The sequence below is a fragment of the Plasmopara halstedii genome, assembly GCF_900000015.1.
Source record: "Plasmopara halstedii genome assembly, contig: Scaffold_410, whole genome shotgun sequence".
Lineage (NCBI taxonomy): Eukaryota > Oomycota > Peronosporomycetes > Peronosporales > Peronosporaceae > Plasmopara > Plasmopara halstedii.
The window spans coordinates 583,181-603,087 of NW_020187331.1; the positions used below are offsets into that span (position 1 = coordinate 583,181).

The window sequence follows — 19,907 nt, forward strand, 5'->3', positions numbered from 1 at the left end:
TTGCAGAATGGCCGATCTCGCCGGTGCCATTTGTGTGAACAAGGTTTGACCATATTTCATGCGAAAGGATTTAAAAGTATACAAGTACATAAGGGCTGTTCCCAGTACACTATGTAGTAAAAATAATTTCACTCTAAAGGACATGGAACTGTAAGGCTCCACTTCGGCGAGATTGCCCTGTCACTCTGACACACCCTTTGCTAAGTAGTCGTTTGGTGCAGCACGTTTTCCCGTAATGTTTGTACTAGTACAGCTAAAAAAATTCCAAATATGTGTCATTTATGAATAGCAGAGCAACCTAGTCAACTAACTACAATACGGCTCTCTGTTCTGGACCAATAGAGCGTACGATTCCAACCTCTGCGCATCTGTCAACGCAGACTCGCTGAGTCGATGATAATTTGGTGCGAGGTGGACAGCAGCCCCGGTATGGAGCATGGCGAATGCCATCACCATCTCGGCCTCTCTCACCCAGAGCAGGAGATTCACGCCGCCCTTACCTTCGAAGGTCTTACGCTCACCATGAGCGGCCTGGGTCAGGAGGAGTCATCTGTCGTCGATGATGGCATGAACGCGATCAAGGTCGACTCCATCTTCTCTAGGTGCTCTAGCAGAGCATTTTCATAGTTTGAGAACGCCTCTAGGCGCGCGCTTATTGCTTTTGGTCCTTGCAAAGCAAGGTGATGCACGCCCTCAGGGCCAAGCAGGGACATCAGCTTATCAAGCCCGTCCTTCATGCCCTGAGGCAAATAGGAGAATTGCTCCATCTTCGCAGAGGATCAGTCGTAACGACTCAGGTGTAAATTGACTACAAGTGCTACCAAGTGCAGCGGGCTCGCCGTAGCTCTTTGCATAGAGGAAGCTTACTTGAAGTCACCGACCTTCGCTCTATACTAGAACCAGTACGAGTGTAGCGGATCGCAATCCGCTACCTTCAAGAGTACGTAAGAAACTTAACTAAGGTAGAGACGCTCTTCCGTTCAAAATTAAAACAGTGTTAACTGTTTATTTGCGGCAGAGCCGCTTATATCTAAAACCTTAGGTCTTCCTTATAAAATAGTAAAACCTAATTAATATGCACAACTGTTGGGTAGCTCCGCCACGTAGTGGCTTCTTGTTACGTTGTAGCCACACCATTGCGTGATTACACTGACTTGTGTAATCCACACCTTTTTACGGTCACGTGACCCACCCCACCCGTGTATACCAGGGTACGTGTAATTCCGTTACAACTACACAAAAGTCATGCATATTTTTAGATCACAAAATTGCAAGAAATTATCTGCATACGCTGCATAATGCATGACTGTTGTACTTAGTAAAGACGCTGCCCTACATAAATATTTATATATGAGTAGAGGCTCAGTGTGAATATAGTACGCGAGGTTGGATAGGCGGGTAGCAAAGCGAGCAAGAAGAGCGAGCGATAAAGTTTGGAACCCAGCATGCACATAGCGACCCCAACACGGGCATCTGGCTTGTCAGCTAATAAGCCGAAGGATGCGTTAGATAAGCGCATAGATGGCGACAGAAAGTGACTTCATGTCAACGTGTTTAGTAAGCTTTATATCTTGAATTTTTGATAAATGAGTTATTATTTTAGCCAACATCCATATCTAATTAATTGTTGAGAAAGCTTATTTAAAATAAAGTCAGAAAGCCCTTACTTCAAACAAGAAAAACGTGTTTGGTCGCTGTGTATCGACGCAGCAACCCAGTGTGAGCTTGAGATCTGTCATATGCGAGCGTGACGAATAAGGGTTGAGATGGGCAGTTGTGTAGTATATAATCAATTCTGCCTTTATTTTTGTTGAATCGTATTGTATGTGACTTTAACATAACGTATCCGTACTTATATGACGTATTTACCTGAATCTGGAAACATGTATAGAATGCTCTAACCATCTTGACCAGAAATCCAATGATTATAATTATGCGAAGCACAGCAACTTTAGCACTATACGTTGCACTTTTGGTCGTGATTATTTGAAGTCTTCAGAAAGAGCAATCCACTCAAGTTTCTTGATACTTTGCTGCGGTTATGTTCGCATAGCTCATCTTCTAGCCTCGTAAATGTCATAAATGTCATTTCTTATAAGTTTAAGTCACAAATTCTCTCTCAAGTAGAACTTTTATGCCTTTTGTAACTCAGCTCATACTCTAATATCTATCACCTTCAGACGCTATTTCCATTATCAAACATCTGTATCACAGACATCATCAATCTCCTTCAATTATCAGATCGATTATGCAGTGGAACCCGCCAGCCGACGTGGTTTATGCCTGCTATCAAATGTAGATACATTTGATTAAATTATCAATAAGCCACGTAGTTTTCTTAACGCTCAAAAGACGGTAAAGAAAGGAGTACAACCCAGACCGACGAAGCTTTGAGATCACAGCCCTTTTCTTGTGAATCTGGGAATCTGTGCTGTGTTGCAAGCGTAAATCACGAAAAACGTGCAGAGCAGCCACAAAAGCTACTCGTAGATACGCGTTTAGTCCCAAACAGTCTTTTTAAGTTGAAGTCGACACCATGCTACGTCATCATGAGATAGCATTTAAATGGCTGAGGTCAAAAAAGCTACTAACTCTGATCGTAATCGCCGTTGGCGTAATCCAATAATATTCAGCAAGCTGCACGGCAAAGGGTCCCAAGCTCTTACTTCAGTCCTACCATTCTAGAATCTCGTTTTCGCCAATTCGCGTGTACATTTGCAACCCGTTTGTAACGAAAGTACTCAGACTTCCCAGATCAAGGAAGCTTTTATATGCATTGAAAGATCCCATAGTCCATCCGCAGTATAGTGATGATAGTTGTACAAACATGAAAAAATCTATCGCTTCCCCCCTTCATGCAAAGTGAACAGCCAGAATTTCCTCCTTTCACAGTTATTTCAATTCACTGAGTAAAATTATAGATGCATATAGCATGAAGTCTTTGGAGCAACGGTGCATGAACCGAATCCTTACACCATCATCTTCAACATGTGTGGATTGCGCCATTGGCCACGCACATTCCACTGGCCCTTAATGATTTGAATAAGGTAATAATGCTATTCTGGATGTCATGTAAACATCAACATTTTAAACTTGTATTGATCTTTCTAAACAAATGAGGTAGAATGGGCATGGTCGATGATCAACTCGATCCGAACAAGTTTTTTCATTTCGAGGTCAATATTCAATATTCCAGCAAGGCATCACATCCTCTGCGACAAATTGTCCCACCAACCACTCTCCAAACCAGCACTTTCCCCATGAAACTCTTCATTCCTACCCTCATCGCCGGCGTGGCACTAACACTTAATCACGCGGATGCACTTAACGTCAAGCTCTATGGTGTAAACTACAGCATCCGTAAGGGACCTGAATGGGCTTCTGTTGATGGAAAGTGCAAGACCGAAGCCGAGGTGGCCAAGGATATGGAAACGCTCGCAACGGTAACGGAACGAGTTCGTATCAATAATTTGTTGGACTGCAACGTGTCCTCGCTCGTACTACCTGCTGCCAAGAAAGCCGGCCTTAAGGTGCATCTCGGTATCTGGGTGTCCAAGGGCGAAGAGCAAATGCAGAATGGAAAGGACCAATTGGCCAGTCTTATTCAGTCGGGCTTATACGACAACAATGTCGTCGCGGTGGACGTAGGGTCTCAATCAATCTCTCGTGAGCAAGTTGACGCGGATATTGCCGTTACTCAACTGAATTCGGTTCGTGATCAAATTCGCCAAAGCGGCTTTGACACACCTGTCACGATCGCTGAAACGATTGATACCTACGTGGCAAACCCAAAGCTTACCGATGCGGTGGATTTCGTTAACATCATTTACTTTCCTTTCTGGGAGCGCGTCCAAAGCAACGAAGCTGCCTCCAGAGTCCTTGATCGTCTAAGGAACTTACGTATGACAGCTGAGTTAGCTCACAAGAATATTGAAATCGCAGAGACTGGTTGGAGTTCACGTGGAACGGATCCAAATGCTGCTGTTGCCAGTCCACAAGACCAGGCCAGGTTTTTGTTGGACATGCACCATGTGTACGTTGAAAACGAAATCCCTTTCTACTGGTACACCTCCAGTGACCAGCCATGGCGTGTGAAAGAGATCGAGGCAAACTTTGGTCTTTTCACAAACAACACTCTTAAGCCAAACATTGACCAACTGAACATCACCCTGACAAATGCGAACTTCATCCAGAATGAAGCGACGAGTTTGTACTTGTCGGAATCTGTGAACGAAGTTTACATGTGGGAAAAGTCGAATGATACCATGGCTACGGAAGAGCAGGTATGGCGCTGGAATCCTGATACGCAACAATTGCGTTGCCAGAGCAATTTCCAGTGTCTTGACGCTTACCAGCCTCAAGACCGCGGTTTCGTCCACATGTGGCCTTGCATTGACACCGAACGCAATCAAAAGTGGAATTTTGACCCTGACTCCAAACAGCTCAAGCACGCCTCATACGTTGGCTTATGTCTTGACATTGATATACTACGCTCGAATCGTATTCAGCTCTTCACTTGCTCGAACTCGAGTTTGACCCAGAAGTGGCAATTCTTTGAAAAACCCTCGGCTTACTAAATCGCCACTCGACAGCAAGCTAATAATCACAAATATTATTAGCACTTTGATTTTTTTGGCTGATCTGATCTTTCTATTTTTTGAAACACATGTTTTAAAATGTAGCATCCTTCATGCGATCAACGCATACCCTCGTATATGTTCTCTTGCGCTACGGCGTGGACGAGATCAATTTTTTTTGGTATTCTTTATCACCTTTTAAGTTTCATAGAACAATAGCTATCGGATTTGTTGTTTGATCACTTGACCCATTTTAGTTTGCTGGAAGGACAAATCGATACAAAAAATTTGTAAGACGTTTTCATGTAGAAATGCATATTTCTAGAACTGCTAATTAGAGCAAGCAATAAACGAAATGCTATTATTGTTTATAGCGCTTTGCGAGAAGCGATTCTATAAATCGCAGCGCTTAAATGCTTTCATTGCCGTTGAATACTTTTGAGATAGAGATGCACAAGTTTAGTATCTGATCACCATTTATGCCTTGACTTTCTTCTTCTCTGGCGACTCCCGCCAAATAGTTTTCACCACCTCCGTAATGCCAGGACCCTCCAAATTAACGCGTAGAAGGCCCACGAACATCAGTGACGTCGCACCGAGCCAGCCTAAGCGGGCAAGTGTGCGCATACTCTGCGGCACGTAGTCGGAAATGACATTGTTCATACCAATATGGGCGTGCACAGGTAACATTACACCCATAGCCATATCTACAGGAAACGCAAGTGGAGAAGGGCTAAGCACAAAAGCTACTGGCACCGCGGCCATGAGACCCAAGCTCGTTAAATGCATTGCCTTGACCGAAAGTGCATGATTGTCAGCTACAACAGAAAGATAAATAAGTTAGTACGATTAAGTACATTGTATAGACCACCAAAGCTATTTCACCTTCCAAAATGCCCGCCATGCCTGTGAGCTCCTTGTTTTCCGTATACTTAGTGGGACTGCCTGCGTCATGTTCAGTAAGTCATTTGTATACAAAAGAAGAGAAACAACAGCGCGGTACTTTTGCGAAAGTGACGCACGGCCAGCGAGGGGCGCTTGCTCAGGACAGTTCCGGATCGCATCAGGCTGCGGTGCATCATGGCTGCTCGCTGTGGTTGACTTTTGCGTTGTGTGACATCCCGAATGAATTTCGCTGATTATGTGGACTACGTATTTTTTGCAAGTACATTTATTTATAAACTCTTGGAACAGCCATCATAGTGATCGTTAAGATTTTATAACGAATCTGTATTCTCGCGATCAATAAAAGTCAGTCCATGAGGCGTGTTTGAAATATGCAATCAAAGACGCTTTACATAGGAATTCAGACATTTGTTCGCATCTATTTGAACCGACAGCGATGGCGATTGCTGATGAAATTTAGGAATCCGTAGAAACGTAAATCATGCGAGCAAGATAAAGTTCGGGAAGGTTCAGACCTCGTCATGCCTTCTAATTTTGAGGGCTTTGGACGAAGCGCCAAATTTAAGAGATGATCTGCTATGGGGGATTCAACACGAGCTAGATTTGCTAGAAGCTTTATTAATGCAATCGGCACAGTTCTCTCCTCAATATGAACGGTCGGTAAAACATTGATGTATGAACTTTAAAATTAAGCAGGGAAAATTTCGCCGCCATAGTCTTGAACGAGTATAGTTGAGTCTTTGGGCAAATTATTATAGAGCCCGCAAGAAGACTGCAACAGAGCTCTGAATGAATCAATTAAAGCTCTTAAATTTGTTGATGCATACACGAGAACGCTAAATTGGTTTTTAGAGCATCGCTTGGAGGGCCAAGGAGAGTAACTTATCGCAAAAACGTACAAAGTTGAGGACAGGCGCACACTTGTCGGACAATTAGAGGAAAATATTGTTCTCCAGGTTTATTAAATTCATTTTTATTTACAGCTTAAGCTTTTTGATTCTGTGAAACACTCGACCAAATGGAGATGTAGGGGCTGTACTGTTTTACACTCCTTAAAAGCACCAAGTTTTGGCACTGATGAGGAAATGCGAGGTTGAAGACCTCGTTTCACAATGTTATTCACTGAGCGTAGTATACGTATATGGTCATTTTCCAATTTGTCCAAATTTTTTAGAGGTGTCACTTTTGGATCAATCTAAGCATCATGTTGCTTCAGAAGGTCCTGCCTCCGGGTTTAAATGAATCTTGCTAATCTTAACGCTGAATCATTGAATTGAAGGTTCATCTTACATTATTCTGGGGAATCCATTGCAGTCCTTACCACTTGTAGTCGATCCGATGACCGAGGACAGGAAGCTGTAATTGATCATCTCAAGCTGTTCACCAGCCTTAAGAAAACGGTGAGACACTCAGGAGGACCGAAAGTCGGAACACAATCGGTGCCCACCTTAAAGTCTATTTGCTATGCATCCAACCCTTTTTGAGCAGGTACTAGATAAACCCATCTTTTTAAGTGAACGAACTTTAGACAGCAACAAGTTCAACTAAATGGTGCGTCGCATTAGCGGTCACCACGCTATGAAGCCGTACGTGAGAATGGGCACTTATGTGCAGAAACTGATTTTGCAAAGGAGGTATTCTCAATATGGGAAATATTAAATTGACATAATTCACTTATGTGGGCACCACCTGACCAAGCATACCATGTGCATTCAAAATTCTTTCTCAACACCAAGGGGGTCGAACATAAACGATAAGATACCTCATCGCCAGGACGCTAATATATCCTCTCCTGATGGCGGTAACGATCACCATCTCCATAACGGGTCGCGTCGAGGTGTATCCAACACCGAACACTTCCGTATTCGCCAAACTCGCTCGGAGATACGGTGAATCTCGTATTTAATTTATAGTATCACCTCCGTTCGGCAAAAGAAAGCAGAAATATGGGAGGTAGAGGCTCTGCAAGCGCACCCGAGATGATGGGCTTCATTTATGCTGATGAGAAAAAAGCGAATACAGTGCTGTCTAGCAGCGCCGTAGTACACCCAGGTATTAGACCTGTGACAGCATGACGAGCCCCTCGCGTCGAAATGTCGAGTTCTTATAACTGCGGGGCGGTCAAATGCGAAGAACAAAAAACTGGGCTTGTATTGATCAAACCCGAAGAAACCCAGCCTTGAAGATGCAATTCTTTGTAAAAGAATTGACCTCACAGCTTTGGGTCGTTTGCTGTCAGCATCGTCGCCCCAGAATTTTGTGAGACTGTAGAAAGTCATGATAAATTCAGAATCGTTGTGCAATTACATACAGATCGACTTTCAAAACTAGTAGGCATTATTGAAGATGACAAATACGTATACAATGTCTGAGACGGAGTTAAGTTTTTTTAGTGAAGTTTGAGGGCTTTGGTCGCGTGGAATGCAGTCTCGTGCTGGGCCTGGACTCACAATAAGATACCATCCTAGATATGGATATGGCTTGTGTTAAGCGCAATGAAGCTGGGATCGAATGAATGCCGAATACATTGGATATGCCAGTTACTTATCTCCTGGCGGTGTATTAGTGAGTCGTACTTGCCTCTGCTAGGGAACAGAAGTGTGTTGGTGCGGGCTAGAAGCTTTGAAAGCTGACGTGCATAACATGAAATTGCTTTATAATTCGGAAAAATATAGCAATTTTTTGGAGCGGAGCAAAAACGGCACTGAGTCGCGGTCTCAAAAACAAGACAGTCTATAGCGATCGCACATCGCGGTCTTTGGTATATGACTGTGTAGACAAGATTGAGCGACTGAGTTCCGCGGTCACAAGACTAAACCTCGGTCAGAAGGTTTGATTACAGCTGAAGATGGACCCTCATGCTTAAGAACAGGTAGAGATTATGATCGCCTGTGTGTTGTGGTCTTTGTAATGTCTTTGTAATGTAAACAGTCATCTTATTTTAAGGATACCCACCTTGTTACAATGTGACGGTAGTTCTAATTTAACGTTGCCATGTGGCATGCCGGGCAACATGCAAGACGAATCTCATTTCACCACGTCGTGGCATTCCTTTAAGAGATAAAATGAACATCTAAGATTCTTAAGAACACCTTATCACTTATCACACTCACTTTGCGGTGATCATCGTAATGACAGACTTATCCATGACGGATGATGAACTTAGCTTACTCCTTGATACTGTCTGTGCCATTTTAGTGATAATACCATCTAACGGCATTTTGCAAAAGAAAACCAGGGACACACTTGTTTTTTTTAAAGCTTCTGACGATGGTCAAAGAAATTTACGAGTCCCGATTCAAGCCCACTCACCCCATCCAAGCTCGTCGCTAATTTATGAAGCTTGACCTCTCCAGACGGTGCTTGTCTGGGATGTACGACGTAAAATTGACCTGGTTCTGGCGTCAAACATTTTTTACAAGACAACAGCCAAGCTAATACTGAGTCTCTCGATTGAGGCTTTTTTGAAGCGTCAAGCAGTTTGTGTGGGTAATAGTATTTTGAATTGGTGCATTTATTTTGTGTCAGAAAGGATAATGACAAGTGGTAAAATGTGAATGCGTATACAATTTAAAGCATCCACTTTTCTGGCACAACTTTTGATCTCAGCAAAGAACGTGCTGCAGAATAGCATGACTTAATTATTTATTGTTCAGTGCCCTTCACCTGATCAATGGAGATTAGCAACTGCTTCATGCAGGCAGTGAATGTTTCGCTCACTGTGTTCAGTTCTTCCCTTGAAGTTGCTAGTAACACCGCAAGAACTGTCAAATGCACTAGCGACATTTAATTGTCTAGTGTATCGGTAGCCCTATCGGTATTTGTGTATGTGCGTACCGTGTCAGCTGTCAAAATATTTGCCGCATGGGTCAGTGCCTTCGATTAAGCCTGTCAAGTCCAGCAAAGTGTTGACAGTCCATACATATAGTCTAATTTGTACTTTTATATGACACGTTCGGTTATACTGGTATTGCGGTCTTTATAGCCACTTACGAAAAGTGGTTTGTTTTGCTGCTGTCAGCGATAGTACGAACGGTAAGGATATAGCCAAGCCGCTTTCTGTCAGAGTTCTTGTTACCATGGCTGTCGTTAGGCATTTTGCCGGATCTCGATCCGCGCTATTCAGCAGAACTCTGACAAAATTTGTGTGGGATGCTCGGCAGTAATTTAGTCACGCTGCACGGACCATCTACAGACACATGGTCGGACAAAACTTTTTATCGCTTGATGGAAGGTATCTTTAAAGCACTTGTACTGGGAGGACGCGACCTGGAGCGAATTGCGCTCACTCAATAATTTGCTAAAATGCACAGCATGTTGCTACAGACATTTTCTGTGCCTTATTACGCTCTTGACATTAACACAAAATGACTTTGTACCTGATGATGAAAAAGAGATGCTGACATTGACTATCAGCCCGGCGCAACTTCGTAGTAAATAACAAATTTGATTAAAATAAACTAGGCGTCATGAGACGGGTGCGCAGCGCAATGACTGGTAGTCAAGATGTTCAGAAGAACACGCCTACCGAAGTCACATAAATATATGGCTGGGGTAATACAATATTTTTTGATATAAGCTTCTAAGCTTCTTACACATTCATGTTTTGGGGTCTGAACGAATATGGTGCGGCCAAGCTATGTTAGGACGCTCACAAAAAAGCGAAAAAGGGTAAGACTTGCCCTCGTATCGTCCCAAAGATGCCAGAAAATATTGTGTTTAACGTGGGCTTGCTCATTTATCTCACGATACAAGCTAGACGAGCTTAAGACGCATTTAAAAAATAGAGCCGCGTATTATTCTGCCGCACTAAGCTACCATCTGCTACTACATCATTAAGATTTATGAGACCATTAGATACGGATGGGCTGCATTTCGAGACTCTTGGAGAGAGTCGACGTGCTGTCGTAGTTGATGGAGATCACGAGAGCTAGTAGCGAATGAGTCGCTCTTTGGCAGCACTCGATGAGCAAGGTATGACGTAGAATGATTAGTAGATCGGCTAGTACACCTGAATCGCTACTAATATTTCGTGATCTCGAAGAGACACCTTTCGACCCGATGAGAGTTAGAGCTCCCACTTCGTCAAGGTTTTTTGGACGCTGTCGACGCTTAGGATACAGCGCACTTTTTACTTTTCTTTCTTCAGGATAAGAGAATGGTCGTACCACGCATCGCGCTTTTCATAACTATGGGTACAAATGCGATTTTACAGGCTTAAGTATTGGTCGATTGCTGTAATAGCTGTCCCATAAATATAAGCGACATTGTTAACAGCAAGAGAGTTGATGACGCAGCTCTGCATTGACGTCCGCGTCATTTATAGCATTTTGCAAGCCAAGCATCATTTGATGCCATTATAGAATGTCTGCTGCTCTGAAGCATGCTTGTAAAGCTGCAGGGCACGTGAAATGGCGCGTCTTCTCCACTAATGTGCGAATTGATTGTGAATATCGTCAACTGATTCGCCACTTAACTTCAGTTTCTCGTGGTGAGTACAGATTTAGCCGAACACTGCTGATCCAAGAACAGGCGGTACATGTAAAGTGTGGTGATCTTAGGGAACAGGTGCTTGTGGATTCAAGTGCTCATGTTGCTTTGTTGTGAGGACATGGCCCGCACGCATATGCATGAAAAGAAGTTCATCACGGCTCGAAATGCAGCAAAATTTTGAGTAATTTACCGAATTCACGATGACATAAAGGCGATAAATGTCATTATTACTCTGATGCTTGAAGACGGTCAATTCCAGCCCTCAGATCCAGGTCTATTTAATTGGTGATGATGGTCTGGATGTCCTCGCCGAATGTTACAAAATCATTCGCCGTAGGAAGTGAACAGAGCGTGGGTAATTAGCGTAATTTAAAGTCGGAATCGGGTGGGTGTAATATGCTTTTCGGTAAACGGCCCTCACGTGTATCTCTCAGTAAAGGCTAAGGTTTCGGGCAGGACTCGAAGCGTCGGTACGACCGCTCTATTAGGAGAACATCTTGGCCGCATCACCCATAGCAACCTAAAGGTCGTCGGGCGCGAGGTCCGTCCGCTATATATTCTTGTCGGGCTAAATGAGGGTGCGCAAAGGAAAATGACCCCTGAACGCGATGTTGATCGTAGGAGCAGGTACTATAAGGTACAAGTAATGAAATATTACCTGAAGCGTTGTGAATGCTCCTAAAGCTTAAACCCTGCACAATGTCTTGGAGATTAGAAGAATTGTGAGCCTCAGGTTGGTCAATATTTGGTGGTGGGGATGTAACGTGAATCAGTATATATGTAGAAGTTAAGTGTGGTAATTACGTCAAGCGTGGTAGTTACTGTTTTGCGAAAAAGGTATATTAAGTATCATTATCATATAATTCTATTGCCAACTATATCTTTATGAATTTTGTGTACCAGAGAGGCTCTCGGTTTCGGTCCTTGGTGATGCGCACAATCGTGTGTTTATAAGCGTGGACTTACTGATTCATAGATTTATCCGCACAAGGCTTACGGCGACTCTGCAATACAGCGCACAGGACATGGACTCACGACATTCCATACCTCGAAGCGTGAAGAGCCAGTGGAAGCTCGACGCTTCCATTCTCGCATATACCACGATATTCTCGCTCTCTCTTATCTACAATGCACTAGCTTTTACGGACAGACTTCTTGTTTTTCGCGTTATCAATTTGCTCATCATCATCTTCAGCATGCGTATAAGGTCTTTCAGACTGTAAGGCAATTTGAAGATGTAGACACGTATGGCGTGCTCGTGCTCTTACGCGGACAAATTGTGAGCAATCAAAATTTCGAGACGACCAAAGGTATTGATGGTATTGTTACTGTTTTTGCGTTTTGAGATATTCGCCTTTTTGTTTGTTGACTCTCATAATAATGCAGAACTTTAATTTTGCCGTAAACACTCATACGATTGACTAAAATTGAACTGCTTATATGATACACATGACCCTTGTGACAGCTTAATGTCGTTACGCTTCTTCCGGCTACAAACTTGTTCTATAGAAATAGTTTAAAACACCTGTCCCTCTTTACTATCCTTATGCGTCGAAATCTTTAATCTCGAAAGTCTACGCGAGACTCACTTCGTGACACTGACCTCTTAGGACTCAACATTTCAGGAAAACCTCTTGCAATTTGAGTAGCGGCTGTGTTATCTTCAATCAGAGCGTTTGTGATCTGTCAGCGGCCTAGTGAAAGTCTCGAGAACTAATTCTGAACATAAGGTAAGAAAGGCTCGCCGACTTAGCAGTTTTATGGCTGCACGAACAACTTTAGATGACGTCCACCTAGAAAATCGCTTCACGCTTGACATTGCAAAGCACAAAGTGCGGAGTCGGCAGCGCGACGGTCACTCCCCTCGCCTTGTAACTATGCTTAAATTAGCTGTGCTCATAACCTCGAGTCTGTCAGATATAGGAACCGGTCAAGATTAACGCGAACCAAGACCGATTCTTCATGTTTAGTGGAAAGCGCGTGCGGCACAGGGCCCATTTTTTATGTAGCACGCATGCTAACATTGCTTGATAGTAGGATGATTTTGTTGAGATTCTGCGTACGACGTTCTGCGCTGAGCATTTGCGGTCAGTTATTGTTTTTTTTAGACTTGCCTCTTGCGGACGCGAACAGATCATCTGTCTGTTGATAAGTATTCAATTCATCATAGTATAGAACATTTATTGACCAACAGTTAATGGTACTTCTGTCAAGCGATAACCATACTAATCGTCAGGCGAGTGCCATTCAGATGGTCGAATGATATAATCGAAACAATCATCTCGGTAATGAGGGCATGCATCCATACTAGTATGATTTTTCAAACAAGGTGAACCTTCATAACTTAGCGATAAAAGGTCATAGAGTATCAAAAATGCTGGCAATATAAAATTCACCACAAATTCGAGATCTAATCTTAATAAATAAGTAACCAAAAAAATCATTCTCATCGTGCTGTCCATCCACTTATGAGCGCTGCCGAGCAACTTCAGAGCGTCATAAGCTCCCTTGAGATGAACCTTGGCATTGAAGCCAATGCCCCAATCGTTAACGATAAGAAGCCACAAGAGAAAAAGGAGCAACAGGTCAAAGTAAAGAAACCTAAAGCGCCCAAGACTCCTGCTGCTGATCCCAATCAGCCTGAGATCACAAAACTTGACATTCGTGTTGGCAAAATTGTCAAAGTTTACAAACATGAGAGTGCTGACAAACTTTATTGCGAAGAAATTGATGTAGGCGAAGACGAACCACGTCATATTGCCAGTGGTCTAGTGTATCACTACTCGCTTGAAGAGATGCAAGACCGTCGTGTCTTGGTCTTGTGTAACCTTAAACCACGTAACCTCGTTGGATTTCGGAGTCATGGTATGGTCTTATGTGCTGCTGTTCCTTTAGAGGATGGTACGGAAAAAGTAGCATTTGTGACACCTCCCGAAAGTGCTCAAATTGGTGAACGTATCACATTTGATGACCTTAGGGGCGAGCCATATACACCTGCTCAAGTGGAGAAGAAGAAGGTTCTCATGGTATTAGGTGATGACATGAAAACGGACGAAAATGGTGTCGCTATGTGGAAAGAACACGTGTTTAATACGTCAGCAGGTCCATGTACAGCTCCTGTAAACAATGGTATCATTCGATAAGTTTAGATAATGATAGACGACACAATTCTTGGCACATTTCTCTACTTTTGAAAAGGAGAAGCGACATAGTTGACAAAAAGGATGACAACGACGACTTGAGAAGCTACTTACGCTTCCGTTTCGATCGAGAACTTGCAGCAACATGATGCTTGTGTTTAGTTTTTGAACGCTTTTTTAACTTGTTTAGTGGAAGCAATGCACTCTCTTCTTCCACACTGTTCTCCACTTGTTGTACTTGTTCTATTACTTTTCTCTTTTTCGCTTTTGCTTTGGCTTTAGCCTTTGCTTTTGCTCTCCGTCGAGATGTATTGACAGTTGAAGGCACACATTCTTCAACATCACTCGTCGATTCGAATGTAGCTGTTAAGTCCTTTTGCATCTGATCTTCAAGCTCTTTTTGGGTAAATTGATTCGAACTGCGGCTTGAAAGCTTATCCACTGAAGGTGATTTGGCAGTCATATGCCAGTTTTCACGATTCGAGTAGCCTTGGCTAGGAGAAAAGATCAAAGGTTCGTCATTTGATGAAGGCTGAGTATTTTTTTCATTTTGACGCGTCGCTTTCTTCTCATTCTTGCGTAAACGCAGCGGTGCGTGACTTGCTTCAAGCATCTCTTCCTGAGGTACGTTGGACGATTTATCAGCACGCTGTGGTGACTCCATAGCAGTCTCAACATCATCAGAAGCACATATCGTACGACGTGATTGCTGTTGCAAGTCAAGCTGTCGCAAATCGTACTCGACTTCCATGGCCATTTGTGGATCGGTTGTCATGAAAATATCCTTCACTTCTTGACGGTACATTTTGAATAACTCACGAATATAGTGAAGCAAGTAGCGCGTTAATGGACTGTGTTTTGCTTCCAATGTGTGTTTGAGACCAATGAGCACCGGGACAACGTTTTCAAGAAAGTTCTTTTTTGAAAGTTTCGACAGCAATTTCCCCTTAGCAGCAGCAAGTTGAGTCGCTACATTGGCGACGCCTGCAACCGCATCTTCTCCTTCGCCTTCCTCGTCTTCATCTTTAGATGATGTAAGTTTAATCTCTGGAGAGCACAGAATAGCAAATACATCCTTCAACACAGCCTCTATGCTACGATCAGTAATCTGCGACGGATTCTCACACAGTGGTAATGTGCCTTCCATCACTTCTTCAAGAACTTCATTGCAGAGTTTCATGGAAATTTGTAGTTTCTGTTCGTCCGACATGTGCTCTAATAAGAAACTGTACAGCTTTGCTCGTCGTGGGTACAATGCTTCACCCAGTAACGCAAGCTCAAGTGTTCCTTGCTCTTCAAATGGCTCTATAAACTTAATCTTATTACCTTGAATGCCATTTAAAACAAAGATCATTTCAATGAATTTGTTAGTGAAAATGTGCGGAGATTTCTGCAAGAGTGGACCACAAAGCACATGACGCGCCAAGTTTGCCAATTCCTCATCTTCATCAATGGCTGCACGCAGAAAGAAACGCAGTAATGACTCACGCCACTTGATAAAGTCTTGTAAAATTAATTGAGAGAATAGAAGCAGTGTATTGCGACGTAATAAACGACTTTCATCCAGCAGTGACAAAGCAATGGTCGAAACATAAGCATCGACAAGTGACGTGTACCGAATACAGAGATCACCTAGTATCAACAGAATATTTGATCGAATGTCTTGCTCTTCGCACGTTCGTAATTCACGAATAAATACAGTCATACACTGTTTGGCTAAGTCACTGTCACGTAAGCATAGCTTGCCTAATGTTACAAAAGCACACACACGGACAGGAGTGGGCAACACAACTGGTTCTGCAATAAATGAGCGTGTCTCTTCTCCGTCAACAGATGAATTAGTTTGTGACATAGCGATGCCATTAGACACGAACTTTGGCGGCAAGAAAAGTTTTACGAGCGATTGAAGAGATGAACTGACGGGCAACAATGCTGCTTCATGACTCTTGTCAGCATTTTTGTCAAACTCAAGTAGTGCCACTTCACCAATCGTAATCAATTGCTTTTGCAGCAGAACTGTTTCTTCTTCCATACTGTCACTACTGCTTTCAAAGCACTTGCGCAAATTCACTTCGCACAATTCCAATAGCTTCATTCCCCACGCAAAACAAATCTCACGACTCTTTTCCGGAGATGGCGCTTTGGCTTTGCAAATGCTGTAAAGAGCGAGAATACCGTCAGAAATGACATTTAATGGAATTGCAAATGAATGCAATGACGCTAAGATACCGTCAGCAATCGATTTGGCGTCCTGTGCGTCAATAACAGTAGAAATTGCAGCGATCACTCGTAGAATACGCTTTGATCCATCGTTAAATTCCATCGGCAGTGCTTGATCTTGTAATTTATTCCAGCACTCAACGACAATGCGAAGATTCTGCTCCTTTCCTATCACAGTCTCAATTAAATGACCAGAATGTGCTAACTCTTCTAAAACAATCCAGCTGAACCCCCAATAACGCGTTAGAAGACGACGCGTAGCATCGTCTTCCGTCTCTTCTGGCACTTTGTCGTCGTCTTCATTGTACGCACTTATGCTCTGTTGGATGGCAACAACACACGCTGAAATGACCTTTTCAACGTCAATCTTTTCATTTTTGGTCAGCATTTGCAACGCCTTTTGTAAACATCGAGCCATTACACCATCAAGATGGGACACTTGCAACCAAACACAGTCGAGCGTCTCACGAAGTGACTCATTTCGACGTGCGTCGTACCAAGCGAGTACTCGATCAAAGACGACTTTTTCTGCCGCATCTAAAGCGCAAGACTGAACACTCGTCTCTGGATCTACGCACAATGGAAGTACGCCAAGATTCCAAAGCTTCTGAGCATCTTCATCTCGCGGGAACTTGAGCACAATTGCTGACAAAGACTTGATCGACTGTACACGAACAATAACCGACGAGTCAGTGCAGCGCGCATGAATGTCGAAAAGATCTTTTTTCGACGATGTATGGACTTTGTCCCCTGAATGTGCCGTTATCAGAGCTTCAAGTGCATGCACTGCTGCTTTTCGTACAAATGTTTTTTCGTCCAGTATTCGCTCTCGAAAGAGGTCGACAAGACGCTGCATCAATTGACTTTTCTCGTATTTTTTAACTCCATTCTCATCAATTGATGACTCGTACAGCAGTTTTGATAGAGAGTTTGTGATGGATCCATTCATAGCCTCATCTTCGTCTGTGTCTTCACTAGGAGCTAAGTTTGATAAACCGAGAGTCAGCATCGCTGAGATGCCTCCAATTGCTTTCGTACGAACTTGAGACATTTTATCACAAGCGCGATCGATAAGAACTTCAAGGAGTGGACCAACTCCAGCGTACGGAATCAACGCTTCCGAAAGGTCACTTGTATTCACAGCCCAAAGTCTTTTCTCCATCACAAAGCGACTCAATAATTCTACTGCAAATTGTCGGTATTTGAGCTTAGAATTGCGAGAATAACTTGTGAGAAAACGCATGAGTCGTACACACTCTTCATCTCGAAACGCGTTTGGTCGTACATTTTCTGTTAGTTCACAATCGTGTCGTCCTGCTAACACCATTGATACTACAAATGATAAAACCCGTTGCCGTTCATCAGCCAGACCTGGTGCCTGTAGACAAATGTTTTGTATCAATCCTAATAGCATCAATGAGTTCTCCCGTTCACTTGTGCCATCCACATCATCTCCTTCATAACGTTTGGCAACAATATGCTGAATTTTCATCATCACATCCATGGCAAGCTTATGAAAACGTAATGAAACTCGATTCTCTTTTGCTATTGTCTCTTGGAACGTCACACCAGGAATATAACAATGCAGAATCACTCGTCCAATTTGTAATGGTTCACCATGTCTTTCGTTAACAAGTGCTTCTAATATTTGCAGTGATTTCATTGTAATCATTGACGCAATGGCTTCATTTTCAGGTAATACCGAAGTCTGGACAGCAATAATTGCTTCAATTGTTGGTACAATCGATTCAATACTAGCTGAGAGTGAAAAATTCCCGAGAAATTGTATCATCATGTCCATTAATTCAAATCCGTAATTTGTAATAAGTTGATACAATTCGTGACTATCCAATTCACTGTCTTCATCACTACTTTTCGATTTCCTAGAAGTACATCGTCGTCGATTACGTCGTGATTGTTTCTTCTTGATACCACCTTGTCCTGAGTCTTTATTTGCTAAAAGAATAACCCACTTCTTAAGTATATCTAACACCTGACGATACACGTAGGCCATAAACAGACCGTACGCTGATCCACCTGGAAACTGTAACCATGTTAAATACACTTTACTAGCCACTAATGCTTTTAGTAATGCACAGCGCTTTTCAACGTCCGTGAGATTGGCGTAAACTTCGCGTACATTCACAACAGCTTGAAGAAGAGTAAAGAGCGAGCGATAGACGGCTTCACTATTTTCGTCCCCTTCTTGTGGTTCAATTATACTGTTAATTGCTTCTTGGGATGCAAAATAGCGCCAGAAATGTGCTACTTGTTCATCTGCTCCCTGATGCCGCAGATACTTTGTAAATACTTTATCTATTGCACGTAGTTGACGACGTGTGACACTCTCAGCCCATTCTTCACGCACTGCAGCAGTACCACCAGTATCAAATAGTAACGAGATTGCACTCTCTGGCACAGACCCAAGAGTTAGAGGACGTAATACGCGCACTAATTCCTTTTCGAGCTCCATTTGAAATTTAACGATTGGAGATTGGAAGTTTTAAGTTATTGAAAATTCATAGTAAAATTCTGATGGTATGTTATTGGATAGGTCATAAATAGGAAATTTATACTCTTTCGAAAAAATTGGAAGCTAAATTTGAGCTATAGACTGCGAACGAATATGAATTGTCGTGAGTCGATGCTCGATTTATGAGCGTCTTTAGTCTTGTTGAAGTTATTGTAGTAGTGACAGGTATGAGATAGTCCAAAGGACTAGTCAGGATTGAGGCGAGTCTGACGTCTTAATGTTGCGGTAGATCTTAACATTCCAAGAAAACTGGCTGGATCGTTGATTCATCAAAGTATTGCATTGAAGTTCCACAAAGTGTGCAATACTATTGTGTTTAATTATAAGATTTAAGTGTATTAATATTGAAGATATGACTTTGAGCGTTGTACTGTATTGGCAATTATGTCATTATTTTATTTGGATGGTCATTGTAGTTGTTTTGTTACAAAGATGCACCCACAATAGGACTAATTAACTAAGAAATGAGTAAACGAACGCAAGCCTTTCATCTCGACAGTAATTGTCATAATAATTACAGAATTGTTATTAATGTCGTGAAATTAAGTCGAAATGTTTCTGTCCACAAAGATGGTTGGTCTGCATATGCTGCATGTTGCACGGCTATTTGACTTAGTAAAGTCGCGACGACATAAGTACGTAGAGATTCAGTATTAGTGTAGTACGCGAGGCTGGATAGGCGGGTAGCAAAACGAGCAAGAAAGAGCGAATGATACAGTTTGGGACTCAGCACATTCCGACCATCACCTGGGTAGTCAGACAATAAGCCGAAGGATGTGTTTCATAAAGCATAGATGGCGACCGAAAACAACAACGCACAATTTCATTTCCAAGCAATCGATGGGTCTAGTAAGTTAATTATAATACTAAACACTTTAAGTTGTGTTTAAGCATCTCGTCTACAGAAGTAAATTGGTCAAGCTACTAGCTTATGACTAGAGCTTTAGACAATAACCGGATAGATGCTCTAAGGTTATCACATTCTAGGTGTTACGAGCAAGACATGACTGATGGCAGGTAAAATAAATGTCGTTGTAT

General features: G+C 42.6%; 4 protein-coding genes across 4 annotated transcripts; 2 read left to right on the forward strand and 2 right to left on the reverse strand.

Annotated features, from left to right (window-relative positions):
- Nucleotides 1–3,260: 3,260 nt before the first annotated feature.
- On the forward strand, nucleotides 3,261–4,577 carry PHALS_09343 (ricin b lectin-like protein; the record flags this gene model as incomplete). The annotated part of the gene is made up of 1 exon (XM_024724824.1): nucleotides 3,261–4,577. The coding sequence occupies one exon, from the start codon at nucleotides 3,261–3,263 to the stop codon at nucleotides 4,575–4,577; it is 1,317 nt and encodes a 438-aa protein (XP_024575662.1).
- Nucleotides 4,578–5,054: 477 nt separating this feature from the next.
- Nucleotides 5,055–5,659, reverse strand: PHALS_09344 (the record flags this gene model as incomplete). The annotated part of the gene is made up of 3 exons (XM_024724825.1): nucleotides 5,055–5,395; nucleotides 5,463–5,522; nucleotides 5,581–5,659. The coding sequence occupies 3 exons, from the start codon at nucleotides 5,657–5,659 to the stop codon at nucleotides 5,055–5,057; spliced, it is 480 nt and encodes a 159-aa protein (XP_024575663.1).
- A 7,785-nt stretch (nucleotides 5,660–13,444) lies between these two features.
- On the forward strand, nucleotides 13,445–14,119 carry PHALS_09345 (methionine-trna beta subunit; the record flags this gene model as incomplete). Its single annotated transcript, XM_024724827.1, has 1 exon — nucleotides 13,445–14,119. The coding sequence occupies one exon, from the start codon at nucleotides 13,445–13,447 to the stop codon at nucleotides 14,117–14,119; it is 675 nt and encodes a 224-aa protein (XP_024575664.1).
- A 103-nt stretch (nucleotides 14,120–14,222) lies between these two features.
- PHALS_09346 (condensin-2 complex subunit) lies at nucleotides 14,223–18,809 on the reverse strand (the record flags this gene model as incomplete). Its single annotated transcript, XM_024724828.1, has 1 exon — nucleotides 14,223–18,809. The coding sequence occupies one exon, from the start codon at nucleotides 18,807–18,809 to the stop codon at nucleotides 14,223–14,225; it is 4,587 nt and encodes a 1,528-aa protein (XP_024575665.1).
- Nucleotides 18,810–19,907: the final 1,098 nt, after the last annotated feature.